Genomic DNA, 22,889 nt, shown 5'->3' on the forward strand with positions numbered 1-22,889 from the left:
TAGGTTCTCAAACAAATGGAATCAATTTGGAGTCTACTCACCTGGTTTAAAATCTAAACAAAGCCTGGCAGTTAACAGTCCGTCATTGACTTGTGCATTCTCCGTGTCAATTCCTGTACCAGTCAGTGTGCTTACTAACCACTCAGCATTACTCTCCCAATAAATGTTTTTCCTTTACTTTGGTATTTCTTGCAAATTGCACTGATATATTCAAGATGAAAAGCTTTGACCAGATATGTCCTTTCAACAATTTCAAATTCTGTATCACCAAATGACTTGTTCAAATAGTACTTAATTATTGGACAGTTTGGAACATCCTTAGCTTATGAAAGTCACTTTATAAATGCAATTTTTAGTACTTGTAATTGAGTAGCAGTTTCTGTAATATTCAACAGAAAATTTATATGTAGAAACAGAATATTCATCAAATATTCAATCACAATACTGCAGCCTGATTGTTTTAAAATTGTAACTATTTTTTATTATGAACTTATTTACTATGACTGTTTAATATTTTACATAAGGGATAAACCATTTAGGACCAAGAGGAGAAGAAATTTCTTCACTGAAGCTGGTGAATCTTTGAAATTGTCTACACTGAGTCACTGACATTTTTCAAACCAGAGATTGATAGATTCTAGTTACGAGATACATTGAGATTGGAGATACAAGAAGGTGGCATTGAAGGAGATCATCAGCCATGATTGAATAGCAGAGCAGGCTCCATGGCCAACTCCTGCTCATATTAAATATGCTTCACTTGCAGTAAATGCTAACACATTGGTTAGGAAGGTCTGATCATTATCAATGCGAATCTTATTAACTTGCTTTCTATGCTCACAACAGTGAATTTTATTGGATCCAACAAACTAATCAACATGATGGGCTGTCATTAGCTTTCTGTTGAACAGGTTGAAGTTTTGGATGGAGTTACAATTGCTGTGTAATTTACCAGATCATCCAATATTTCTCATTAGTCATCTGCCAGGCAGAATGATTGTTTTGACCTATTATGTGTATATGCTGAGTGTGTGTTACTTTTGAGTTTTTGCATGATCTATTTTCTCCTCAAATAACCACACAATGAGAAGCTCTCTGTCCAATTGTAACGTCTGCTGAGTGACAGTGCCCAATTTGTGCATTTGTGGCTAGAGCATATACTAAATTAAGTATTTTTGTGGTTAAAGTTGCACCTTAAAATGAGATTCCAGTAGATGACCCAGTTAGTAGCACACCAGGATGGGGAGCCAGATGAACAGCCCCTCTTTCCCCCCCCCCCCAGTGTTTCCTTCAAAAACCTACTCAGAAATGAGACGTTTAGCTTGGTAACTCCAAACCACAAACCGTCAGCTCGTTGATGATATTACTTGATCCTGCTTGGCATAAGATTGGGATGGCCAGTTGATTATTTTCTCATAAAAACTAACTTTTGTTAAGTGTAGTTTTACAGTGTTTGTTCTTTAAATTTCAGCCAGCTTATCTGGAGGATATGAGGTAAATGCTGCTTCCGAGGAAATTGTTCCAAATGGGGTTCGTTCTTGGGAAAGTGATGACGATGACAAAACATCCCATGCAAGCTCAAGTGACTGGACTCCACGTACCCGGATAGGTACAGGTTAATATGTAATTAATGGATTATTTTACTTAGCGAAGAGCTGGAAGCTCAAATGCATAATTCATGCACAAGTTACTTTTCATCTCTATATAGTATGATTTTATTGGCACTAGGTGTGCTCAGTAGAGTGCAATTCATTTTCTTGCTGTTGACTCCTATTCTCTCCTACCTCACCTCTTTCTGTTGTCAAGCGCTCTAATATTTTCTTCTGAAACTCCCTGTTTTACAGCGTGCAGCTTAGCATAGTGAAACTGTTTGATTTTAGTGTTTCAAGCTTTGTTTTTAAAATAGTGTATCTTAAAAACTGATGGTGTCAACTGGAGTATATGTCTGACTGTAGTCATGTTCCTCTTCACCAGTGAATATATCTTGCAGCATCCAGTTAAATACATGATGAGGAGGTGCCGATGTTGGACTGGGGTGGACAAAGTTAAAAACCCCACAACTTCAGGTTATAGTCCAACAGGTTTATTTGGAAGTACAAGTTTTCAGAGCACTGCTCTTTTTTCAGGAAGCTAGTGGGGCCAGGATCATAAGACACAGAACTTATAGCATACGATCATAGTGTCATGCAACTGATACAATATATTGAACAAACCTGTTAAGTCTTTCATCTTTTAGAATGGATTGCAGGTTTCGATTCATTAATATGTAAATCCCAGAACTTCTTTCAAGTCACATTCCTGAGATAACTAAAGGTTTTATATAAAAGAAAGTTACATGTCAGCTCAGGCAATGCATTAAAGGTGTGAAATTAGAGTCTGTCTGGATTCCAATCTTGCGTCAGACTGGTTCTATTTCCAAAGTAGGAATTTATAAAATGGTACATGGATTGACAGCCTTCAGATTATATGCTTTTGAGCAAACTAGCATATCTGTAAATACAGGCGTGTAGCCTGGGCATATTTCCCACTGTACCACCATCATCAAACTTAGGGAAACAACGCTGGTTCAGTGAGGAATCCTGGCAGGCATGCCAAGCAGCACCAAGCAGATGTAAAAATGAAGTGGTCAACCTGGTGAAGCTACAAAGCAGAACTGCTTGCATGCCAAATTGCAGAATCTACATGCCTAGATAGAGCTAAACAATCCAAACCACTCACCATTCCGGCTTGGAAATATATTGCCATTTCTTTCACTGTCATTGGGTCAAAATTCTGGAACTCCCTCCCTAATGGCATTGTGGGTCTCCCTACAGCACATGGACTGCAACAATTCAAGAAGGCAGCTCAACGCCACTTTCTTAAGGCCAATAAGGAATGGGCAGTAAATGCTGGCTCAGTCAGCAATGACCACAATTTTGTTTAAACAATTTGAACTGAACAAGACCATTTACAAACTTCACCTTAATTGAGCTTCCAATCCCTTTTCATTCTCTTTCAAATTTTGCATCCATCACCCATTCTTGCTTGCTAATCTGCACTGCCTCCTGGTCTGGCAGATGTGCCGTTTGGACATTCTCATCCTTGTATTCAAATAGCTCCATGTCCTTGGACCTTAATCACTTCCAGTCACGCAATCCTCTGAGTTCTATCTATTTCTCCAATCTCTTGCACCAGTTTTAATCTTTTCATCATTGATAGCCATGTTTTAGTTGCTGTGCTCTGACATTTCGAAATTCTCTTTTTCTATCTGCCTGTCATGGACACCTGTCCTCTTAACCATTTATTTGGTTTACTGTCAAATTTAGTCTGACCCATGCTTCCACGAAGTACCTTGGGACAATTTGCTGTTAAAGGAACTATATCAAGACAGGTGAGCATTATTGAACAGTGAAGAAAAATGCATCCTCTACTTTAATTTTGTTGTCTTTTCTTATCTCTCGTGAATTTGTTTTTTTATACAGGCGTGTCAAGAACATACAAAGTAGGAATTGAAGTGGACCATTCACCCTTCAATTCTGCTTTATCTTTCAATAGGATGATCTTGTACCTCAACTCCACCTACCAGCCTACTCCTATATTCTTTTATTCCTTTAGTATTCAAAATCTATCAACCACTATCTTGAATATGCTGGCTGGCTGACTGAGCACCCACCTTTTGGACTAGAGCATTCCAGAGAGTCCTTGAAGTAAATAAATTCCTTCTTGTCCTAGTCCTGAGTGGTCAATGCCTTCCAGTGAGACTGACTGAATTCCAGAAACAAAAACGTAAGTTACTGGAAAAGTTCAGCAGGTCTGGCAGCATCTGTGAAGAGAAGTCAGAATTAATGTTCCTCAGAAGGTTAGGAGAAGTTTTGATAGAGGTTTTCAAATCCAAGGGCTGTTGGTACAGGGTAAACTACTTCTGTTGATGGAAGAATCCAAAACCAGAACACCACAATGTAAGCTGATTGTCAACAGAAGCCAAAGCCACAAAAGCGTTTTATGTGGTGACTGGTTAGGATCTGGAATGTAGCGTAAGCCTCAGAGTGTAGCATAAGCTAATTTTGTCATGTGGTTTAAAATAGAATTGGGTAATTATCTGACAGTGAAAGGGCTATGGGGAAAGGCTGTGGACCAGGACTAGATGAGCTGCTCTTGCAGCAAGCCATCATGGGCACCACCTGTGCAGTAACTATTTGATTCCATGATCCTTTTGCAATAAAAGCTGGCACACCACTTAGTTTTCTCCTTGCTTGTTATAACTGCATGTTCACTGTTTGATTTATACACACACACTCCATTCCCTGTGCATAATGTTTCTCAGTCGTCCTCCATTTTAGATCCTTCATGATTTTCAATTTCACAAGCTTTCAGAATCTGCTCAAATCATCACATTGATCCATGACCTTTAATGGTGAGAGTGATGAACCTAAGTGCAGACGCCTAAGGGTACACTCGTTTCACATGACATTCACTGGTATGTGCTTCCACAGCTGGTGGGGATCAGGTGGAAGGATTTGTGGCCCCCAGATGATATGAGAAAACTTAGACACTATTTGGATTACCTTTCAAGAATTTTTTATTTTTGAAATGCCTGACTTTTCCCTTTCCCCTTTCTGACTAGGTCCTTACAGTTTTGTCCAGCAGCATCTCATGCTGGGTACCGATCCACGTTCCATCCTGAAGGATCTGTTGCGAGGGAGCAGTCCTCCACCTGATCTCGATGACATGACACTGTGGCAGATTGTTCTGAACATTTTGTCAGAGCCACCAAAACGGAAGAAGCGCAAAGATATTAACACCCTCGAGGATGTGGTGAGGATCTTGAAAGAGAGCAAAAAAATCATGGTCCTTACTGGAGCTGGGGTAAGTATTAAGGAAAAGTGTTGAATAACTAAAATATCACAATTTTACAATCCTCTTACCTGTTGTAAATGTAATGAGTAGCACCTGCAGGCTATTATCAAATTGAAATTGTCTTTCACAACTAAGATCTTTGTCATTTTAGAAGAGTTCATTTTTAATTACCATATTTTAGTAGTGTGAATTATAGTAGTTTTTATCAAGCTTACCTTTTTGACCTGTTTGCAATTGTGTAAATATATTTCCTGTTTGGGAGAATGCATTGGTTTTTCTTGGTTCTCAGTTTGAAGTCATAGAGGTCTGCCAAATGGAAACAGGCCTTTCAGCCCAACTTATCCAACCTGCCCAGTTTTCGTGTTTAAGCTAGTCCCATTTGCCTGTGTTTGGTCCATATCCTTCCATATCTATCCCTTCCATGTATCTGTCTAATTGTTTCTGAAATTACGAAATTGTACTCACTTCTACCGGATGGGCGGCACGGTGGCACAGTGGTTAGCACTGCTGCCTCACAGCGCCAGAGACCCGGGTTCATTTCCCGCCTCAGGTGACTGACTGTGTGGAGTTTGCACATTCTCCCCGTGTCTGCGTGGGTTTCCTCCGGGTGCTCCAGTTTCCTCCCACAATCACAAAGATGTGCAGGGTCAGGTGAATTGGCCATACTAAATTGCCCGTAGTGTTAGGTAAGGGGTAAATGTAGGGGTATGGGTGGGTTTCGCTTCGGCGGGTCAGTGTGGACTTGTTGGGCCGAAGGGCCTGTTTCCATACTGTAATGTAATGTAATGTAATCTAATTTAATCTACCACTATCTTTGGCAGCTCATTCCAGACACACTCTACCCTTTGTGTGGAAAAAAATTGCCCCTCTGGATCCTTTTGTATCTCTCTTCTCTCACCTTGAACCTATGCCCTCTAGTTTTAGACTCCCCCACCATGGCGAAAAGCTGTTCATAATTTACCTTATCTGTGCCTCTCGTGTTCCCTTCTCTGTGTAAAATTATTGCTAATCAGCCTGAGCTTATCTCTAGTGTAACACAAACAAAGTGCTGGAACAATTCAATGACACTGGCAGCATCTGTGGAGAGAGAACCGGCGTTCATGCTTTGATTATTTCAGATTTCCAGCAACTTGCTTTTCCCTTCATTCCTAATGGTTGGCCCATGTGGCTCATATGTGGTCAGAAGAGCTCCTGTTACAGTGTGAAAAACTGGTACAGTTTGATGCTGTTGGTTCCTTACGTTTGAACTGAATCTTTGCTAGAAACATGCTAGCGATACTGCTGTGCATCACATTTTCTAACTGGAGCATGAAATTACGTGACAGGAGCAACGAAGAAGAAATATACACATGTCCAAACGTTGTGGCACATTAATGTGCCAGGTGTGGGAAAATAATGAAAAATTGAGTAGGAGTAAGGCCTTTGATCTTTTAGTAAGTTTGTATTTTGTTTGCAGTGATCTTAAAAGTGTCAGTATTTCATCAGTCTCTTAGTGCCGTTGCATTGTTCAGCAGTTTAGCTCAGCAGTCCCTATGTATAAGATTCATGTTTAACCATTGTATTGGCAAAGAAGATTGAATTATTAAATCTTTTAAGTAGAAGTAATAGTTGGAAAACGAACTAAGTTAAATATGCTCTCTGTCTTTGAGTTGATTGATATATTTTTGGGTTTTTCTAGGTCTCTGTTTCATGTGGAATACCAGACTTCAGATCAAGAGATGGCATCTACGCCAGATTAGCAATAGATTTCCCAGACCTTCCAGATCCTCATGCCATGTTTGATATTGAATATTTTAGAAAAGACCCCCGGCCATTTTTTAAGTTTGCAAAGGTAAATATCTCACACGAATTCTTTAAAAACTTGTTACGTGAGTATCATGATTGATTTAAAGGATGAGATAAAGGGAGGGAGAAGATTAAATAGACAGCGAGAGAGACTTGAGACAGTAGACAGTAAGGTTAAAGCAAAAAGACAGATACATAAACACTGTCATCCAATTACAGTTTATAAATGTACATTTACCAACTTTACCCCATTAATCTTGAGTGAGCATGAAAACAATGTTTATACATTCACAAAAAGAGACAGGTTGAGCATGATTGACGTGCTGCAATGAGTTTCAATGCCAGTGTGATGCCGGGTCCGTAGGTGATAAGCCTCGACTGATGGACCATCTTATCTCAGACGACACGTTGAACATTCACAGCTGGCATGCTGGTCGACCTCAACCAGCCTGTGTTTGCAATCCTCAAAAGTATATCCACAATTGGTTGTGATTCTACTATTGGAAATAATTTAATTACTTATTCGGACTGTGCTCGTTAAAATTAAAAGTCAATTTAAAACCATGAGACAGGCTTGCATTGGGATGCATTTGTGTGGGCTAGAAGTGACATACATAAATGCCGGTTTTATGGATGCAAAAGGAATTTGTAAACACATTGTGCACCTTTTTCATAAAACAAGAATCATGGAGACAACTAATCTATTCTGCATCCACACGGCAATACCCTGACCAATCAGAATCCACCTGGTTTGACAATTAAGATTGCTGGTTCACTGTTATTGCTGTATCTCCATGTCACTGATGGCCCTCTTCTCATTCGATATAAGATCATGTTCCTTTTTGGAAGGCTGTTTCTTACATCCAATTTCTGATGAAGACAAGACAAGAAGCTTCAACTGCTTGTCAATATTTAACAAAGTTAAACAAAATTCTGTACTACTAAGCAGCAATGTTTATGTGGGGATGCAGGTAATCTCATTTACCCCATTAATCATGCTCACTCATAATTAATGGGGTAAAGTTGGTAAATGTACATTTATAAACTGTAATTGGATTACAGTGTTTATGTATCTGTCTTTTTGCTTTAACCTTACTGTCTACTGTCTCAAGTCTCTCTTGCTGTCTATTTGATCTTCTCCCTCCCTTTATCTCATCCTTTATTCATTGTCATGGATTGCTCCATTCTCCTCACACATTTTGGTTGCATATCTTGTCTTTATCTCCAAGTTGCTGCTTTTGCCTAGTTTCATGTTGAGTTTATGCCTCCTCAGGTAGTGTCTCCTGCTGATTTTGCATAACCTTTGGTGCATATTATGGTGTTATCCAAGTCCATGGGGTCAGTTTCATGGATGTTGATGGCACTGAGCATGATCTCGTCACTTCAGTCTGTTCTGCTATAACCTATGTTTCCTTCAACGCGATTGGTTTTAATGCGATTGAAGAATTTAGACCGTTACTTGTAGAATTTAATTGGCTATAATGTGATTCCGGCCCCATTATTGTAAATGGGGCAGCTATTATACAATTTTCTTACAACATAAGATCAGAACTATCACATCATATCAGAATTGACTGTACCCGAATCGACCCTCTAGTTTTTTTGCACCATCTCCAAATGCTTGCTGGCATTAAGTCACAGAAGAACTTCCTCTGCCTTTATGCTGACACAACCATAACCAAAGCCTACATTTGTCCAGTTTCAAATCCGTTTCCTTCTTTGCTCAAAGATATGGAACATAGAATGACGTTGAAGCTTTCATTTCCACATGATCGGTCCCAATATTTGCTTTAATACACTTCCGCAACTCTTTCAACTTCTTCCCTTCTTTCGGAGAGTCGGTGTGGACTTATTGGGCCGAAGGACCTGTTACCACACTGTAAGTAATCTAATTTAATCTATCTAAATCTTGGCCAGTGTTGCCTTTTGTAGCTTTACATGGTCCAAGTTCCCATCTGCATCAAAGCCCATCCTCTGGGAATTCTATGCCTTTAATTAAATTCACTCATGAATTGTGGGCATCGCTGGCTGGTCAACATTTATTGGCCACCCTAGTTGCCCTTGAGAAGACGATGATGAGCTGTGTTCTTGAACCTCTGCAGTCCATGTGCTGTGGGTAGACCCACATTACCATTAGGGAGAGAGTTCCAAGGTTCTGACCCAGCGACAGAAGGAACGTCGATATATTTCCATGTCAGGATGGTGAGTGGCTTGGAGGGGAACTTGAAGGCGGTGATTCACATATATGTGCTGCCCTTGTCTTTCTAGATGAAAATGGTTGTGGGTTTGGAAGGAGCTGGAAAGAATCTTTAGTAAATTTCTGTTACTTAGTATCTGTGGTGGAGAGAGTGGATGTTTGTGGACATGGTCTGCTTTGTCCTGGATGGTGTCACGCTTCTTGTGTTGTTGGAGTTCCACCTATCCAGGCAAATGGGAACTATTCCGTCACACTTCTGACTTGAGGCTTGCAGATGGTGGACAGGCTTTGGGCTTTGGGGAATCATGAGGTGAGTTACTCACTGCAGTATTCAGAGTCTCTCTGACCTGCTTTTGTAGCCATGCATTTATTATAGCAAGTCCAGTTGAAATTCTGGTCTCGGTAACCCCCAGGATGTTGATTGTTTTGGCTTCAGGCGATGGTAACACCATTGAATGTCAAATTGGTTAGATTTTCTGTTATTGGTGAAGGTCATAGCCTGGCATTTGTGTGCCACGAATGTTACTTAGCACTTGTCAGCCCAAGCCTTGATATTGTCCAGAATTTGTCACCTTTGAACATAGACTGCTTCAGTATCTGAGGAGTCACATATGGTGCAATTCTGAAAACACTGTGCATTCATTGGTGAACATCCCCATTTCTGACATTGATGAAGCACCTGGTGATGGTTGGATCTAGGACACTACCCTAAGGAGCTCCTAGAGAGATGCCCTGGAGCTGAGATGACTGACCTCCAACAACCACAACCATCTTCCTATGTGTCAGGTTTGACTCCAATCAGCGGAGAGTTTGCCCCCCCCCCCCAATTCTTATTTATTCCAGTTTTGCCAGAGCTCCTTGATGCTATGTTCGGTCAAATGCAGCCTTGATGTCAAGGGCTGTCACGCTCACCTCACCTCTGGCATTTAGCTCTTTTGTCTGAACCAAGGCTGTAATGAGGTCAGGAGCTGAGTGACCCTGGCAAAACCCAAACTGGCCATCACTGAGTAGGTGCTGCTTGATAGCACTTGATGATGCTTTCCATCACTTTACTGATGATTGAGAGGAGATTGATGAGGCAGTAATTGGTTGGGTTGGATTTAACTGCTTTTTGTGACATAACTGGGCAATTTTCCACATTGTCAATACATAACTGTACTGTAACAGCTTGGCTAGGGGAACAGCAAGTTCTGGAGCACAAGTCTTCAGTACTATTACCAGAATGTTGTCAGGGCTCGTAGCCTTTGCAGCATACCACTCGGTCATTGCCTCCTCTGGGTGGTCCTTTGCTTTGCTTCAGATTTGCACAGTCCAGCAGAGTCATGTTCTAGAGGTATAAACTTCATCCTGTGTTGCACCTACTAATTTGAATGCTGTAATGCTGAGGTTACTTTGCATTAGTATAAATGCATAAGTCCACTGTCTTGATGATGATAAAAGTAAACAAATGGAAAACTAATACTTCCAGTTGAAAACTAATAACTTCATTCATTGGAAATGGCTTAAAAGTCTTTGTATTTCACTGCAGAGCACAATTTTCTGTACAGTCACCCTGCAATGACTTTGTTGCTTTATACTATAATGTGTGCATGATTCTTTGTCACAAATAATTCTCAGACCTTTTTGGCTTCATCCAAATTCACCGATATTTCTCCCAGTTTTCTCTGCTGCAGGCACATATTTGTCTGCTTCTCATCTTCACAGCCTTCATTGAACCATCATGATAAGCCTTTTCTCCTGCACTTTCAAACTTGATTGGCATCCTTCTGTGCCTATCAAAGATCTGAGGACTTGCATTTGAGTCCATGCTTTACCTCTTTCGATGTTTGGCATTACCTGTTTAGATCCTTAATTGCTATCCTTTCCACTGCTGTGTTTTTTCTTTTATTTGCTCATGGGATGTGGGTCACTTGCTCGGCTAGTGTTATTGTTCAAAGGGCCATTAACAGTCAACCACATTTCTGTAGGTCTGGAGTGACATGTCGGCTAGACCAGGCAAGGACAGCTGATTTCCTTCCCTAAAGGACATTAGTGAACCAGAATTTAAAAAAAAAAAAATTGTCAGTGATTATGTGGTTGCCATTAGACTAGCTTTTTTATTTCATAAATTTTTAAATTGAATTTAAATGTCTTCATCTATCATGGTGGTATTTGAGCTTGCGTCCTCAGAACCATAAACTTGCGGTTCTGGATTAATTGTCCCGTGAAACAACTACTAAGCCATCGCCTCTCCCCCAAAACAATTGGTATACAGTATACTGCTTTAAAAAAAACACTGACTCCTGTTTGCTACAGTAACTGGTAGAACAATGTGATCTATTCAGCATTGCACCCCTTTCCGTGACCTACTCTCAGTAATATGGATCCAGAAGGCTTACCATGATGTGGTAGCACTTGAATTGTTGATTTACTAGCTTTTAAATAAGCTTCCGCTGAATTAGTGCAAACTCTGTCCTTATTAAATGTAAGGAGGATTTGCTGCAAAATTGATTCATGGAGTGAGGAGGTAAACAGTTTAAAGAGTAGGGAGTTCATTGAGCATCTTGAATAGGCTCACCCAATATACTCAGAATTTTAGAAGCCTAGTCAGATAAAAATCTCACCCTTGATGAAATTGTGTATTAAGTATATGTTAATTCAATATTAATATCTGAACTCCTTAAATTTGAGAACAATTCCTTGTATTTTTATTACACAGGAGATTTATCCTGGCCAGTTCCAGCCATCTCTTTGCCACAAATTTATAGCTTTGCTGGATAAGCAAGAAAAGCTGCTGCGGAATTACACCCAGAACATCGACACCCTGGAACAGGTTGCTGGCATTGGCAGGATTGTCGAGTGTCATGGTTAGTTGAGGATAATCTCTTAACTAGGTACTAAAATTACTGAATGAGTCTTCCTCCACTATACCCTATCCAACTCTGCTCCCTTACCCAAGATATCTCTTGCTGATCCCCCACATCCTGGGCAATTACATGCTTTCATGAGCAGAAAGCATTGTAGTTTGTTTGCTGCTTTTTTGTTTGGTAAGATCCAAATATAATAAAAGCAGTTCTGAACAATTACAAGTCAGGGAATGTGTTGCACTGCTGTTAAGCACATTGTCTCTGTGACCTTGCATCTCAAGTACAAGGTTACATGGCTCCAGTCACTGGCATGTGTTTGAAAGCTAGCATTCCACACCACTTTGGCATTGTGCCATTTATATTCTGTTATTTCTGGCTTGGCCTGGCAGATGATAGGATTGTTTAGGGGGCCAGGCTCTTTAAACACATTAGAGCTTACAGATATTTTGTAATCAACATGTTCAGTGATGTATTCTCACACCTCTGGAGTAGATGGGAATTGAACCTGGGCCTCCTGGCTCAGAGGATGCTACCACTGTGCCACAAAAGCCCTCTTTGGAGTTTAATGTACTGGAGGAGAGCCAGGATTTAGCAAAAGTTAAAGAGAGACTATCTTTATGATTCTACATCCAAGAATGTTATTTTGAAAATGTTATATTGCTGAAGTGATGGTGTAAATTTTATGTGTGAAATGTTGGATGACTTTATCCTAACATCACTTTAGAGGAACCATTATTTGGATCAGTTTACAGCTTTGGATTGGCAATACTTTCCAGACTAAGCTTTTAGGCATTATTAAATCTGTGTGAATTTTTGTTCTTGATTAGTAGCAAAACTGTTGCTTTATTTTCTGGAAACTTTTCCACAGGCTCATTTGCGATGGCTTCTTGTTTGATGTGCAAATATAAAGTTGATTGCGAAGCAATCAGGAAAGATGTTTTCAACCAGGTAAGAATAAGCCTGTTTGTTGAATATTTATTATAGTTAGTGTTTGAAATCATCAGGGGTTGAGGCATGTAATTGGGCCTGCCTCTCCTTTCCTCAACTAATAAAGTTGAGATGCACTGGCTTGAAGTTTCTCCCTGCCCAGGACCCTGGCTGATTTTGGACTGCTGTCCGTGCAGCTTTTATACGAGACTGGGGGGGGACAGATAACATCACACTGGTTTTTCATCTACTGTTTGGTTGCTAAATATGGAGACTTGACAGTTACCACAGTTCACATGGTCAACCCCATTCTATCTTCTAATATTTTAAACCATAAGACAATAAGAAATAGGAACAGGAATAGGCCATTCGGCCCGTCAAGCCTGCTCTGCCATTCAATAGGATCGTGGTTGATCCAATGTTCCTCATGTCCGCTTTTCTGCCTTTTCTCCATAACCCTTGATTCCCTCACTGATCAAGATTCTTTATATCTCAGCCTTAAATATACACAAGGACTCTGCCTCACAGCTCTCTGTGTGGCAAGACATTCCAGAGACACTGAACCTTCACAGAAGAAGTTCCTCCTCATCTCAGTCTTAAAAATGTACCCCTTTATTATGAGACTATACCCTCTGGTCCTAAACTTTTCCATGAGGGGAAATAAATCTCTCAGCATTGACCCTGTCAAGCCCCTTAAGAATCCAATATGTCTCGATGAGATCATCTCTCACTCTTCTAAACTCAAATGAGTAGACTCCCAATCTGTTTAACTTTTGCTGATAAGACAATCCCTCCATATCTGGGATTATCTGAGCGAACTTTTTCTGAGCAGCTTCCAATGAAACAATATATTTCCTTGAATAAGGGAATAAAAACTGGTGACAATATGCCAGATGTGGTCTCACCATCACCTTGTACACTTGCAATACGACTTCACTACTCTTATATTCCAACCCCCTTAAATAAGAGCCAACACTCCATTAGCCTTCCTGATTATCTCCTGCTCCTGTGTGCTAGCTTTCTGCGCATCATGCACAAATACCTTTATATTGCAGCTTACTGCAGTTTCTCTCAAATTAAGTAATATTCAGTTCTTTTGTTCTCCCTTCCAAAATGAACAACTCCCACTTGCCAAATTTTTGCACTCACTTAACCTGTCAAAAGTCTGTGTAAATTGTTTGTATGCATCTTGCAACCTATCTTTCCATCTAATTTAGTGTTAACTGCAAATGTGGCTAAAGTGTGTTCGCTTCCTTCCTCCAGGGCATTAATATATTGCCGCACTGGATTGGCTGGAATTTTTATACCAGGGCTAATTTAGAGACCAGTACATGTTTTGTTGAGAAATGTGTATCTCTAAATAAGCAGAATAGCTTGTCATGTGGAACTAATTTGTGTATTCCATTCCTCATCAGGTAGTGCCCCAGTGCCCAAAATGTCCACCTGATGTTCCTCTTGCAATTATGAAGCCAGATATAGTATTCTTTGGAGAAAATCTACCAGAGCAATTCCACAGAAGTATGAAATATGACAAAGACGAGGTTGATCTCCTAATTGTGATCGGATCTTCCTTAAAAGTGCGGCCAGTGGCCCTCATACCAAGTAAGAAATTCCACCCTTCAGTTAGATCCACATTGATGGCTTGTGCTGCTCAGGTGCAATTATAGGCAATACATTTTGAAATCCAGAAAATTGAAGGTCACTGACTTGAAACATTACTTCTATTCTCTCCACAGCAACTGCCTGACCTTCCAGTATTCTCTTAATATTTGAAATACTGAAGTTGGGTATCACATTCAAAACATTTCAAACAGTGCCACATGGTACATAAGGGCCTGCTTGGACGTGGTGCTTTTTGTGTCCAAGACCCATCCCTCTACTGCTTTCAACAAAAGTCTAGCTTTCGATACTTAGTTAAATTTGCACTCAAAGCTTGGGTTCTTCGTATGGCATGTTCTGTATAGAAGTGTATTTGGTTTATGTCATGTTACATATGGCTTTGCAACCGTTACATAGTCTGCTAGTCATTGCTTTTTGCATAAACTTTGAAGTAGATGAAAATGCTGTTCTGTTTTTAATCAACTCGCTTCAACAAATCTTAGTTCAAAACTGGTCAGTAGTCTGTCAATTGTAGAATTTGGGATTTCTCACTTACACTGATATATCTTTTGGCTATAAGGCATTTATGAGCTTTGGTGATCTCAAGCTAGTAAATCATGGTCATACCTTGAAGGAGAAGGGCACCAGATCCATGTAGGAAACACTACCTGCAAACTCCAAACCCAGCCACACTGCTTCCTGACTTGGAATTGTACTGCTCATTCTTCACTGTCAATGGGTTAAAACTGAAAATCTCCTTTGCTAACGCCAGTGTGTGTGTCCCTGCTTGCCAAGTATAACAATGGTTCAAAATGGTAGCTCACCCACACCTATGGGATAGGTAATAAATGCTAGCCTGGACACCCATGTCCTATGATTAAATATTTTAATTTGAGAGGGCAGAAAGGCCTCACAGATGTGTGGGCAAGAGGGATATTGTTACAATTGTGCCATGCTGTTCTGAACATTGGGATGTTGTTAATGCTGAGTGAAGGGAGATGTATTCTTCAGAAATTGGAGCACTCACTCCACGCAAATTGTGCAAGTCCAAAATGAACATTGAAAGTAATTTCACATTCTTTGTATGAATTGCTGATTGGAAATCTGATTTGTTTCTTTCTCTCTCACAGTGAGAGCGAGAGAGAGAGAGGATACCTGTGGAAAATATCCACCTACTTTGTTTTAATGTCTATTGTGTATTTGTTACAAGGTTCAGCAGAAGTTTTCCTTCTGTTGATGGTGGTTGGCATGTGCAGTTGATGAAATTGAGCTTTAAATGTCTTTGCTTTTCAGAATATAGTGATTTATGTTGGCATGCACTGGTGGCCAATTTTGAAAGTGTGAGCAGTACATGTGGCACATTGTGACTATTTACAGCTGAAGGTGAAACAAATTACAACCTAAAGTCACAGAGCCATATTGGACTTGAAACATTCATTCAGTTTCATTCTCTACAAATGCTGCCAGATTTGCTGAGTTTCTCCACATCTGTCATACATTATTGAGTATATGCTGTCAGCCAGGTTTTCAGTTTGGTTTATAACTTGCTTAGACCCTGGCCCTTGGGAAATGAGATAAATTAACTCCTTCAGCTACTGTCCAGCCAATTTAGTAGTATTGAGAAATGGTTTTAGTGTTTTTAGGTACGCGCAATTCAGTGTCACTTTAAGGGGTTATCAAAGAAAATGGGTTGCTTCAAACTGAAGCCAGTTACTTTTCCTGTATTCTGCTCATGGGGTACAGGTGTCTCGGGCATCTTCAGCATTCGTAGCCGAGCCAGAAGGTGGTTGTGGTGAGCTGCCTTCTTGAGCCGCTGCAGTCACCATGGTGTTGGGGCACCCACAGTGCTCCTGAGACGGTGTTCCAGGATTTTGACCCCCTCCCCCCCCCCCCCCGGCAGTGAAGGAATGACAGTAACACTTGTTTATTGCAATTGTTTCAGTTTGTAATTTATGATCTGAAATTGGCAAATGGTTATGTGTATTTCCAAATCCTACTTGTGAGTGGAAGGAGAGCTGCAGGTACAGGAAGTTTTGAAAGAAAAGTCGGATAAGCTGGAAAAATCTAACCGTTTTGATCAGTATTGTGGAAGGAAGAGGCAAATTGAAGTTTCAAGTATGAATCCTTCATCACACTCCGATATACACCTTGAAATGATAATTTGGCATTCTCTGTACAGGTCAGAATTTCCAGGCATTACCTCCATTGTTTAGTTGTGTACTTTTGTAGTCTTCTATGTAGTATGATCCTAACTCGCTCTCTCGATTTTTATACAGGCTCTGTACCACACCATGTGCCTCAGATACTCATTAATAGGGAGCCCTTGAATCACCTGAACTTTGATGTGGAACTGTTGGGCGACTGTGATGTTGTCATTAATGAGCTATTTCATCGTTTGGGTGGAGAGTTTGAAGAACTTTGCAGCAATCCCATAAAGCTGACAGAAATCACTGAAAAGCCCCCACGATTGCAAAAAGAGTCAAAATGTCCCTCGTTTGATCTTCCACCCACGCCTCCCATTTTAACAGAAGATTCTAGTTCATGTGAACAAGAAATAGAGTCTCACAGATTGACCGCAAGAAAAGTTTCTATCACTAAAAGTTGTGAACCTGTTGGAGAATCTACTACAAGTTGTGCAGATGAAAATCCAGAGCAATCTGAGGTAGAAAAAGATCTTCATGAGAAGGAACTGGAGAGCAAGAGTTCTGTGGAGGAAAGTTTTGGAAATTGCACTGACGAACCTGTTGAGGATAATTGTCCAAACCCAGGGCATCATGTTCCAAGTAATATAAAGCATACTAAAGAAGTCTTCAAAAGAGAATGGAGCAATAAATATCCAAAAGAACAAATCAGCAAAAGATTAGGTGGTAAGTCTTGCCTGTAGACGTTTTGTGTGTCCTTGACTGTTGATATATTCCATGCACTGGACAATAAAGGACAGTGACCAATGCTGTGTTCACCAGCAACCCACCAGAAATATTAGCACACCAATGTATAAAATCAGCTTCGGGAGCTGCTGATTGCTGGTGATTACCTTGTCCATGTTCAGTATTGTATTTATAAATACATGGACCTGGACATTGACTGTAGCTATTTGAGCATATTTGAGCAGCCAGGATCAGTACTATCCTCACTTCCAACACTGGATAACAATTAGAAGTGCACATCTTTATTGTTGCCCTCCTTGCCCATCCTTAACCGAGATGATACCAGTTGTAATAGTTCCACTAGTTGAGCTTGGTAACCACAAGACTTTGTATGTGAGAGAGGGGAGTGGAGAGTAGGGACCAGTCTTAATTATTTTCAATCAGTGTGTTTGGCCATGTTATGACACATGACTAGGATAGGTGGAACATGAACCCAGACCTTCTGGCTCAGAGATAGGAGCACTACCACTGCACCACAAATGTAACTGACCAAGTTGCTGGTGAAAGAACTTTGAAAGCAGCAGAGAATATAGTTCAGCCAAAAAATAACGATAGCAAAGTTTCCTGCTGCAGGGGATGAGAAAAGAGTTTGTGTTAATAAGGAGGACAGCCTGCAGCCATTGTCTAAACTGAGGCGTTTAATGAATCTGAGCATGCCCCTTTGTTGGTGGTTCACCCTAGTTATGGTGAATTGGTAACTCATGCTTGTGAAAATTCGTTTGAGTGTCCGAACCAAACTACAAAACCATTATACTTCACTGATGTCATCACAAGCAGCAAGATGTGAATAATACCCAATACAGTGTGACAGAATATAGCACTGCCTCAAGTGAGTGACCCAAGTTAACGCAGCCAAAATCATAGAATCACAGGATAGTTATGGTGCAGGTCGAGACCATTTGGCCCTTAGTACCAAGCAACAAGCCTTCAGGACACTCACAGCTGGAGAGAACAGTGTCTGTCCCCAAAATTATACTGTACCCTACCACAACTAAATCCTCATTTCCTCCTGCCCTTGAATGGCTCCCAGCACAGCCTTGTGTTGTGCATTGGGACCATGTGGAAATCCTGACCTACCTGACTCAAGGGAAGTACACAGGAAACTCCCCCCATGTCTGGAATCTTCTGAGAAAGGACTTAAAGTTAGAAAATTCAGAGGGTTCTGACTTAATTTAATAGTTACCCAGAAGAAGTTCGAAGATTCAATACCTAGTCTGACTCCCTATAACTATTAACTCAACCTCTGACACACTGCTGACTGCAAACCCTCATCAACCACTCCCACCCAACCCAAAACCCTCAATCCTCCCCAATCTGCCAGATCCTATCCACCTGGTTGCTTGCCTTTGCTTTTTCACTGTAATCTTTAAACAACTGACACCGTTCAGTCCTGTGAACAAAAAAGGGCTATGTCTGAATTGCTGCTCCTGTGCTAAGTAGTTTACTAGTTTACTCCAATATCCAGGACAGACTGGTCTCTGAATGTTAACCAGCTGTATACCAGCAGGTAAGTGGGTAATCGAGAAAAGATGACTATCAGTCAAATTTGTTCAGGGCCATTGTCCAGCAGAAGAAACTGCTCCCAATTTTGCAAAAGTGTCACTAGATGTTTTTGTATCTCCTGATCAAACAGATGGATCCCTAAGTTTTCAACAAATCCAAAAGCTGGCCTCTCAGGCAGGGTACCCCTCCCTCCCTATTGCAGTGTGTTGTCAATCTTGATTTTGTGCTCAGGTTTCTGCTGTTGGTCTTCGTGACCTAGCTCAGCCAGTAGGTAGGTAAGACTCTCATCTACAGTTAACTCCAAGAATGATTACACATTTGCAGGACATCTGTTAGTTTGGTGACTTTTAAGTGGAAACAAAGATTGGAAATAAAGTGACAAACTTTCCAAAGGTATTCCCAGTCTCAAAGATGGTTATTCTCCGTGAGACTGGAATGTATGGATCCTGCAGGTTAAAATGTCAGGTTACAGAATGTTGCTGTTGGAGGGTTTGACCAACAGCAAGAGGCTGAATAGGCTGGGACTATTTTCCCTGGAGCATCAAAGGCTGAGGGGTGACATTATAGAGATTTATAAAATCATGAGGGGCATGGTTAGGGTGAATAGCTAAGGTCTTTTTCCCAGAGAGGCCATAGGTGTAAGGTGAGAGGGGAAAGATTTAAAAGGGACCTAAGGGGCAATTTTTCACGCAGAGGGTGGTGTGTGTATGGAATGAGCTGCCAGAGGAAGTGGTAGAGGCTGGTACAATTACAAATTTAAAAGCATCTGAATGGGAATATGAATAGGAAGGGTTTTGAGGGATGTGGGCCAAATGCTGGCAAATGGGACTAGATTAGTGTAAGATATCTGGCCGGCATGGATGAGTTGGATTGAAGGGTCGGTTTCCATGCTGTAATTCTACAATTCCATGAAACAAGCAGATTTCTTCTGTCTCTGGAATGTGTTTTTGCACATCCAAATCTTACAGTTTGGTGCAATGTACTATAAATAAAGTAACAAAGAACTTTGTGCCTTGTTGTCTAAGAGTTTATGTTACCTCCCAATAATCAAATCCCAGTATCTTTGTGGAACTCCTCAGGGCTAAGCTTTGCACATTGTATGTTGCAAATTGAGCTGCTGGGGAAGGGATATATCTGACTATTGCGTATTTGTAACTTAGCACAGTGACCTTACAACATTTTCATTTCTCAATTTTCAGATTCCCAGTATCTGTTCTTGGCGCCCAGTCGGTACATCTTCCATGGTGCTGAAGTCTACTCAGATTCTGAGGGAGATGACGGCTCATCTTCTGCCAACAGTGTTAGCAACAATGAATCCTGCAGCAGCCAAAGTGTTGGTGATGGGGAGGAGGAGAGTGAGATTGAAGAATTTCCTCATGGAATAGAGGAGGAAGGAGTTGGTGCTCATTATGGAGCTTTGGGGATGTACTTTGAGACTGGGCATCTCGCAGGTGGCAATGTGTTGAGTGAGTCTGTTGAAAACCCCATGCAAAGTGAATGTGAAGATGGTAATCTGTTGGAATAAAAGACATAATTGCATGATATTGTTTTGTTAAGCTATATACCAGCATTAAGCCACTTTTAGGAAACTTCTTACAGCCAGTGTGCTTTCCTGGATGTACAGTGGCTGTATTGATCATGCAGAACTTCAGTCTGAAACTTCTTGTTCAGCCTATTACACACTGAAACACTAGGCCACCTTTACTAACTCCTTTTCACTGAACATGGTACATTTACCAAATACAAATTTTGCATTTTTGGACAATTGTTTAACATGAGTTCATTTGTATTGCCTTTATGTTGAGCATTTATTTTTACTGGGATGGATTCTCTTCCCTGCCAAAATGTTTCACTTTGTTTTAGTTTTTTTTTGTTTTGACTTAAATGCTTTGAGTTGTACAGCTATTTAATAGAGTTCCTCAGAAGTTAAAATGAATCTTCTGTATATATTTTTGTGGATGCTTGTTCAAAAGCCATTTACTTGCTGAAAAGGATACAAAGGGAGCAAAGAGAATAATAAGACCAAAGAACAGTGGGTGATCTCGACTACAGCTGCGACAGAGGTTGAAGAAGTTGTGTTGCAGAAATTATTTTTGGGTGGTGGGCAGTTTGTTGAAGCGTATTGCAGATTTTATTTCCAGTTTGTATCTTCTCTCATGAAGATCATAATGTTTTCTATGAGATGAGCTGGCAGCTAATTTATATACCAAGTTACTTGTTGTTTTCATTGAGCTTAAGCTGTATATTAGAAACCAGGTAAGTACCTTTGAGGCGTACTTGAGTGGATTCAAGATAACTTTTACAAGATGTAGCACTTGTAGTTACATGCTGCCTTATAGAGATTAGTAGAGTTTGCTCCTGTACCGGTTCTGCTCAGGCCTGGTTTCGGGTTTGGTATGTAGCAGGTTCATGTTGTTCCTTGCATTTTCTTCCTGTGGAAATGAGATGTAAAGTGTAATTTTTTTAAAAACTGAAATATTTGAACACCATTGCAGAATTGAAGAAGGAACACAATACTGAGCTCTAATTTCTGCTGATGTGCCAACGTTCCACTTCCTTGTTGTGTTGGAAATTACTTTCTTCAAGTATTTTGACTGTTAATTACGTGAAATAAGCTTAGCATTTAATAAAATCTTATTGTCTGCCAGGTAAAAATTATGCAACTTATTAACAGCTTTATTCCAGAGGCCCTTTATAAAGTGTTGGTCCAGCAACAATGAGACTTAAATTCTGTAATTTGCAGAACAAATAGTGTAACTAGTCTTCTGATGTCTTGAAGAAATCTTTGGATGTTAAAGTGGGCGCAGCATATTTTGCTTAGAACATATAAGCTGAGGATGTCTGAACTCTGTAAAGGGTCTTATTATGCGTATGTACTTGTTTGGTGAAACAACTAAAGAATTGATTAGTTTTGCATGGTACAAGAGTTAAACATGAGCAGTTCAACATGTCAACACAAATTTCTCTCTCCTCACCCCCATCCGTACCTGGGACACTGTCATTTCACCACATTTGCAATTATTTTTCTCAATTCTTTTTAATATTCCATAAAGTCACACTTTTATTCTGTACCTTCCTTTCTGCAGATAATGTTCACTATTGCTCACGTGCAGAACTCTTCTTAGTTTTCACTGGGTGAAGGGACATGAGTCAGCTGATAGATGGTGATTAAAAAGAGAAGCATTGATTATAATCTTCAAGCAATGTCAAAATAGTTTGGTGAAATGTGACCACACTGTTTTCAGTGATGCTGACCTTGGCTTTGACAGTAATTCCAGCACTCTGGAAGTTTTAATCCTGTGGTTACATTCTTTTTGTTCTGCAGCTGAGAAACAATATAGGCCAGATTGTCCATATCCAATCTGATTTACCCTGGAATAGTGAAATGGGAGTCAAATTCATTCACGGGACATACTTTAAAAATTCTTACGTTCATTCCCTGCTCTGACAGCACCATAAGTATCTTACCAATATCATTGAAGAAATTTTGTGACATGATCTAATTTATGATCAACAAATTTTAAGGTATTGAATATAGGCTATATTTGCTCTGTTACTTTGCAGGATGGTGTTCAAATTATTTCTCTTTTTGTACATACTGAATAATTAATGTATTCAAACTACTTTTATAAGGAGCAGTTATTAAAGGTAACATGTTTTCAGATACAAAAACAATTTCATACTTAAAAGTTTTGGGTCTTGAATTTTTTAATGCATTTAAAATCCTCCAATTTGAATTTACAAGCTTTTACAAGAGAAATGCTTTTTGAAATTGACAACCGGACTGTTGGAATACTGTGACTAATGGAAATGTTCTGCCAGTTGAAGCTGAATTTAAAGTTTTAAAAGCTTGTTCCTCTTCCATATACCACAGTCTCTGTTCTCTGTGCTTCTCTTTTAAAGATGTATTTGGATGGATAATATATTGCAATAAATCTCCTTCATAAATTATTTGGTTTCAGGTTCATTATTAAACTACCTTTGAGGACCTGTCTTGGTGTATTGTAAGATCATTAATGGATTCTGAATTGCAATCTTAATTTGTCAATTTTTCACTTCATAGAGGAATCTCTTTTACTGCTAGGACATGAAAGTCTGCGAGCTGTTTGCTCTCCATTGTTTTATTTAAAATGATTGTAAAGATACAGCAAAAATAGAATAGGTTAGATTCCCTACAGTGTGGAAACAGGCCCTTCAGCCCAACAGGTCCACACCGACCCTCCAAAGAGTAATCCACCCAGACCCATTTCCCTCTAGACTAATGCATCT

General features: G+C 40.1%; 1 protein-coding gene across 2 annotated transcripts; it reads left to right on the forward strand.

Moving 5' to 3' along the window:
• The first annotated feature begins 1,413 nt into the window (after positions 1-1,413).
• Positions 1,414-22,571, forward strand: sirt1 (sirtuin 1). Of its 2 annotated transcripts, none has more exons than XM_043712271.2 (8): positions 1,414-1,615; positions 4,604-4,845; positions 6,515-6,667; positions 11,517-11,664; positions 12,533-12,612; positions 14,007-14,193; positions 16,467-17,057; positions 19,820-22,571. In XM_043712271.2, the coding sequence occupies exons 2-8, from the start codon at positions 4,633-4,635 to the stop codon at positions 20,143-20,145; spliced, it is 1,698 nt and encodes a 565-aa protein (XP_043568206.1). In that variant the 5' UTR covers positions 1,414-1,615; positions 4,604-4,632; the 3' UTR covers positions 20,146-22,571. The 2 variants fall into 2 exon arrangements, with proteins under 2 accessions (XP_043568206.1, XP_043568205.1); XM_043712270.2 differs by having other exon boundaries at positions 1,414-1,609.
• The last annotated feature ends 318 nt before the right edge of the window (positions 22,572-22,889 follow it).

The sequence above is a fragment of the Chiloscyllium plagiosum genome, unplaced genomic scaffold, assembly GCF_037043375.1.
Source record: "Chiloscyllium plagiosum isolate Xiang-an unplaced genomic scaffold, Cpla_swu_hap1 HiC_scaffold_22, whole genome shotgun sequence".
Lineage (NCBI taxonomy): Eukaryota > Metazoa > Chordata > Chondrichthyes > Orectolobiformes > Hemiscylliidae > Chiloscyllium > Chiloscyllium plagiosum.

Coding starts and splice junctions, on each gene's coding strand:
- sirt1 (XM_043712271.2), top strand. CDS start 4,633: ATGCTGGGTACCGATCCACGTTCCATCCTGAAGGATCTGTTGCGAGGG. Junction 11,665..12,532: donor CAGGATTGTCGAGTGTCATG/GTTAGTTGAGGA, acceptor ACTTTTCCACAG/GCTCATTTGCGATGGCTTCT. Junction 17,058..19,819: donor AATCAGCAAAAGATTAGGTG/GTAAGTCTTGCC, acceptor CTCAATTTTCAG/ATTCCCAGTATCTGTTCTTG.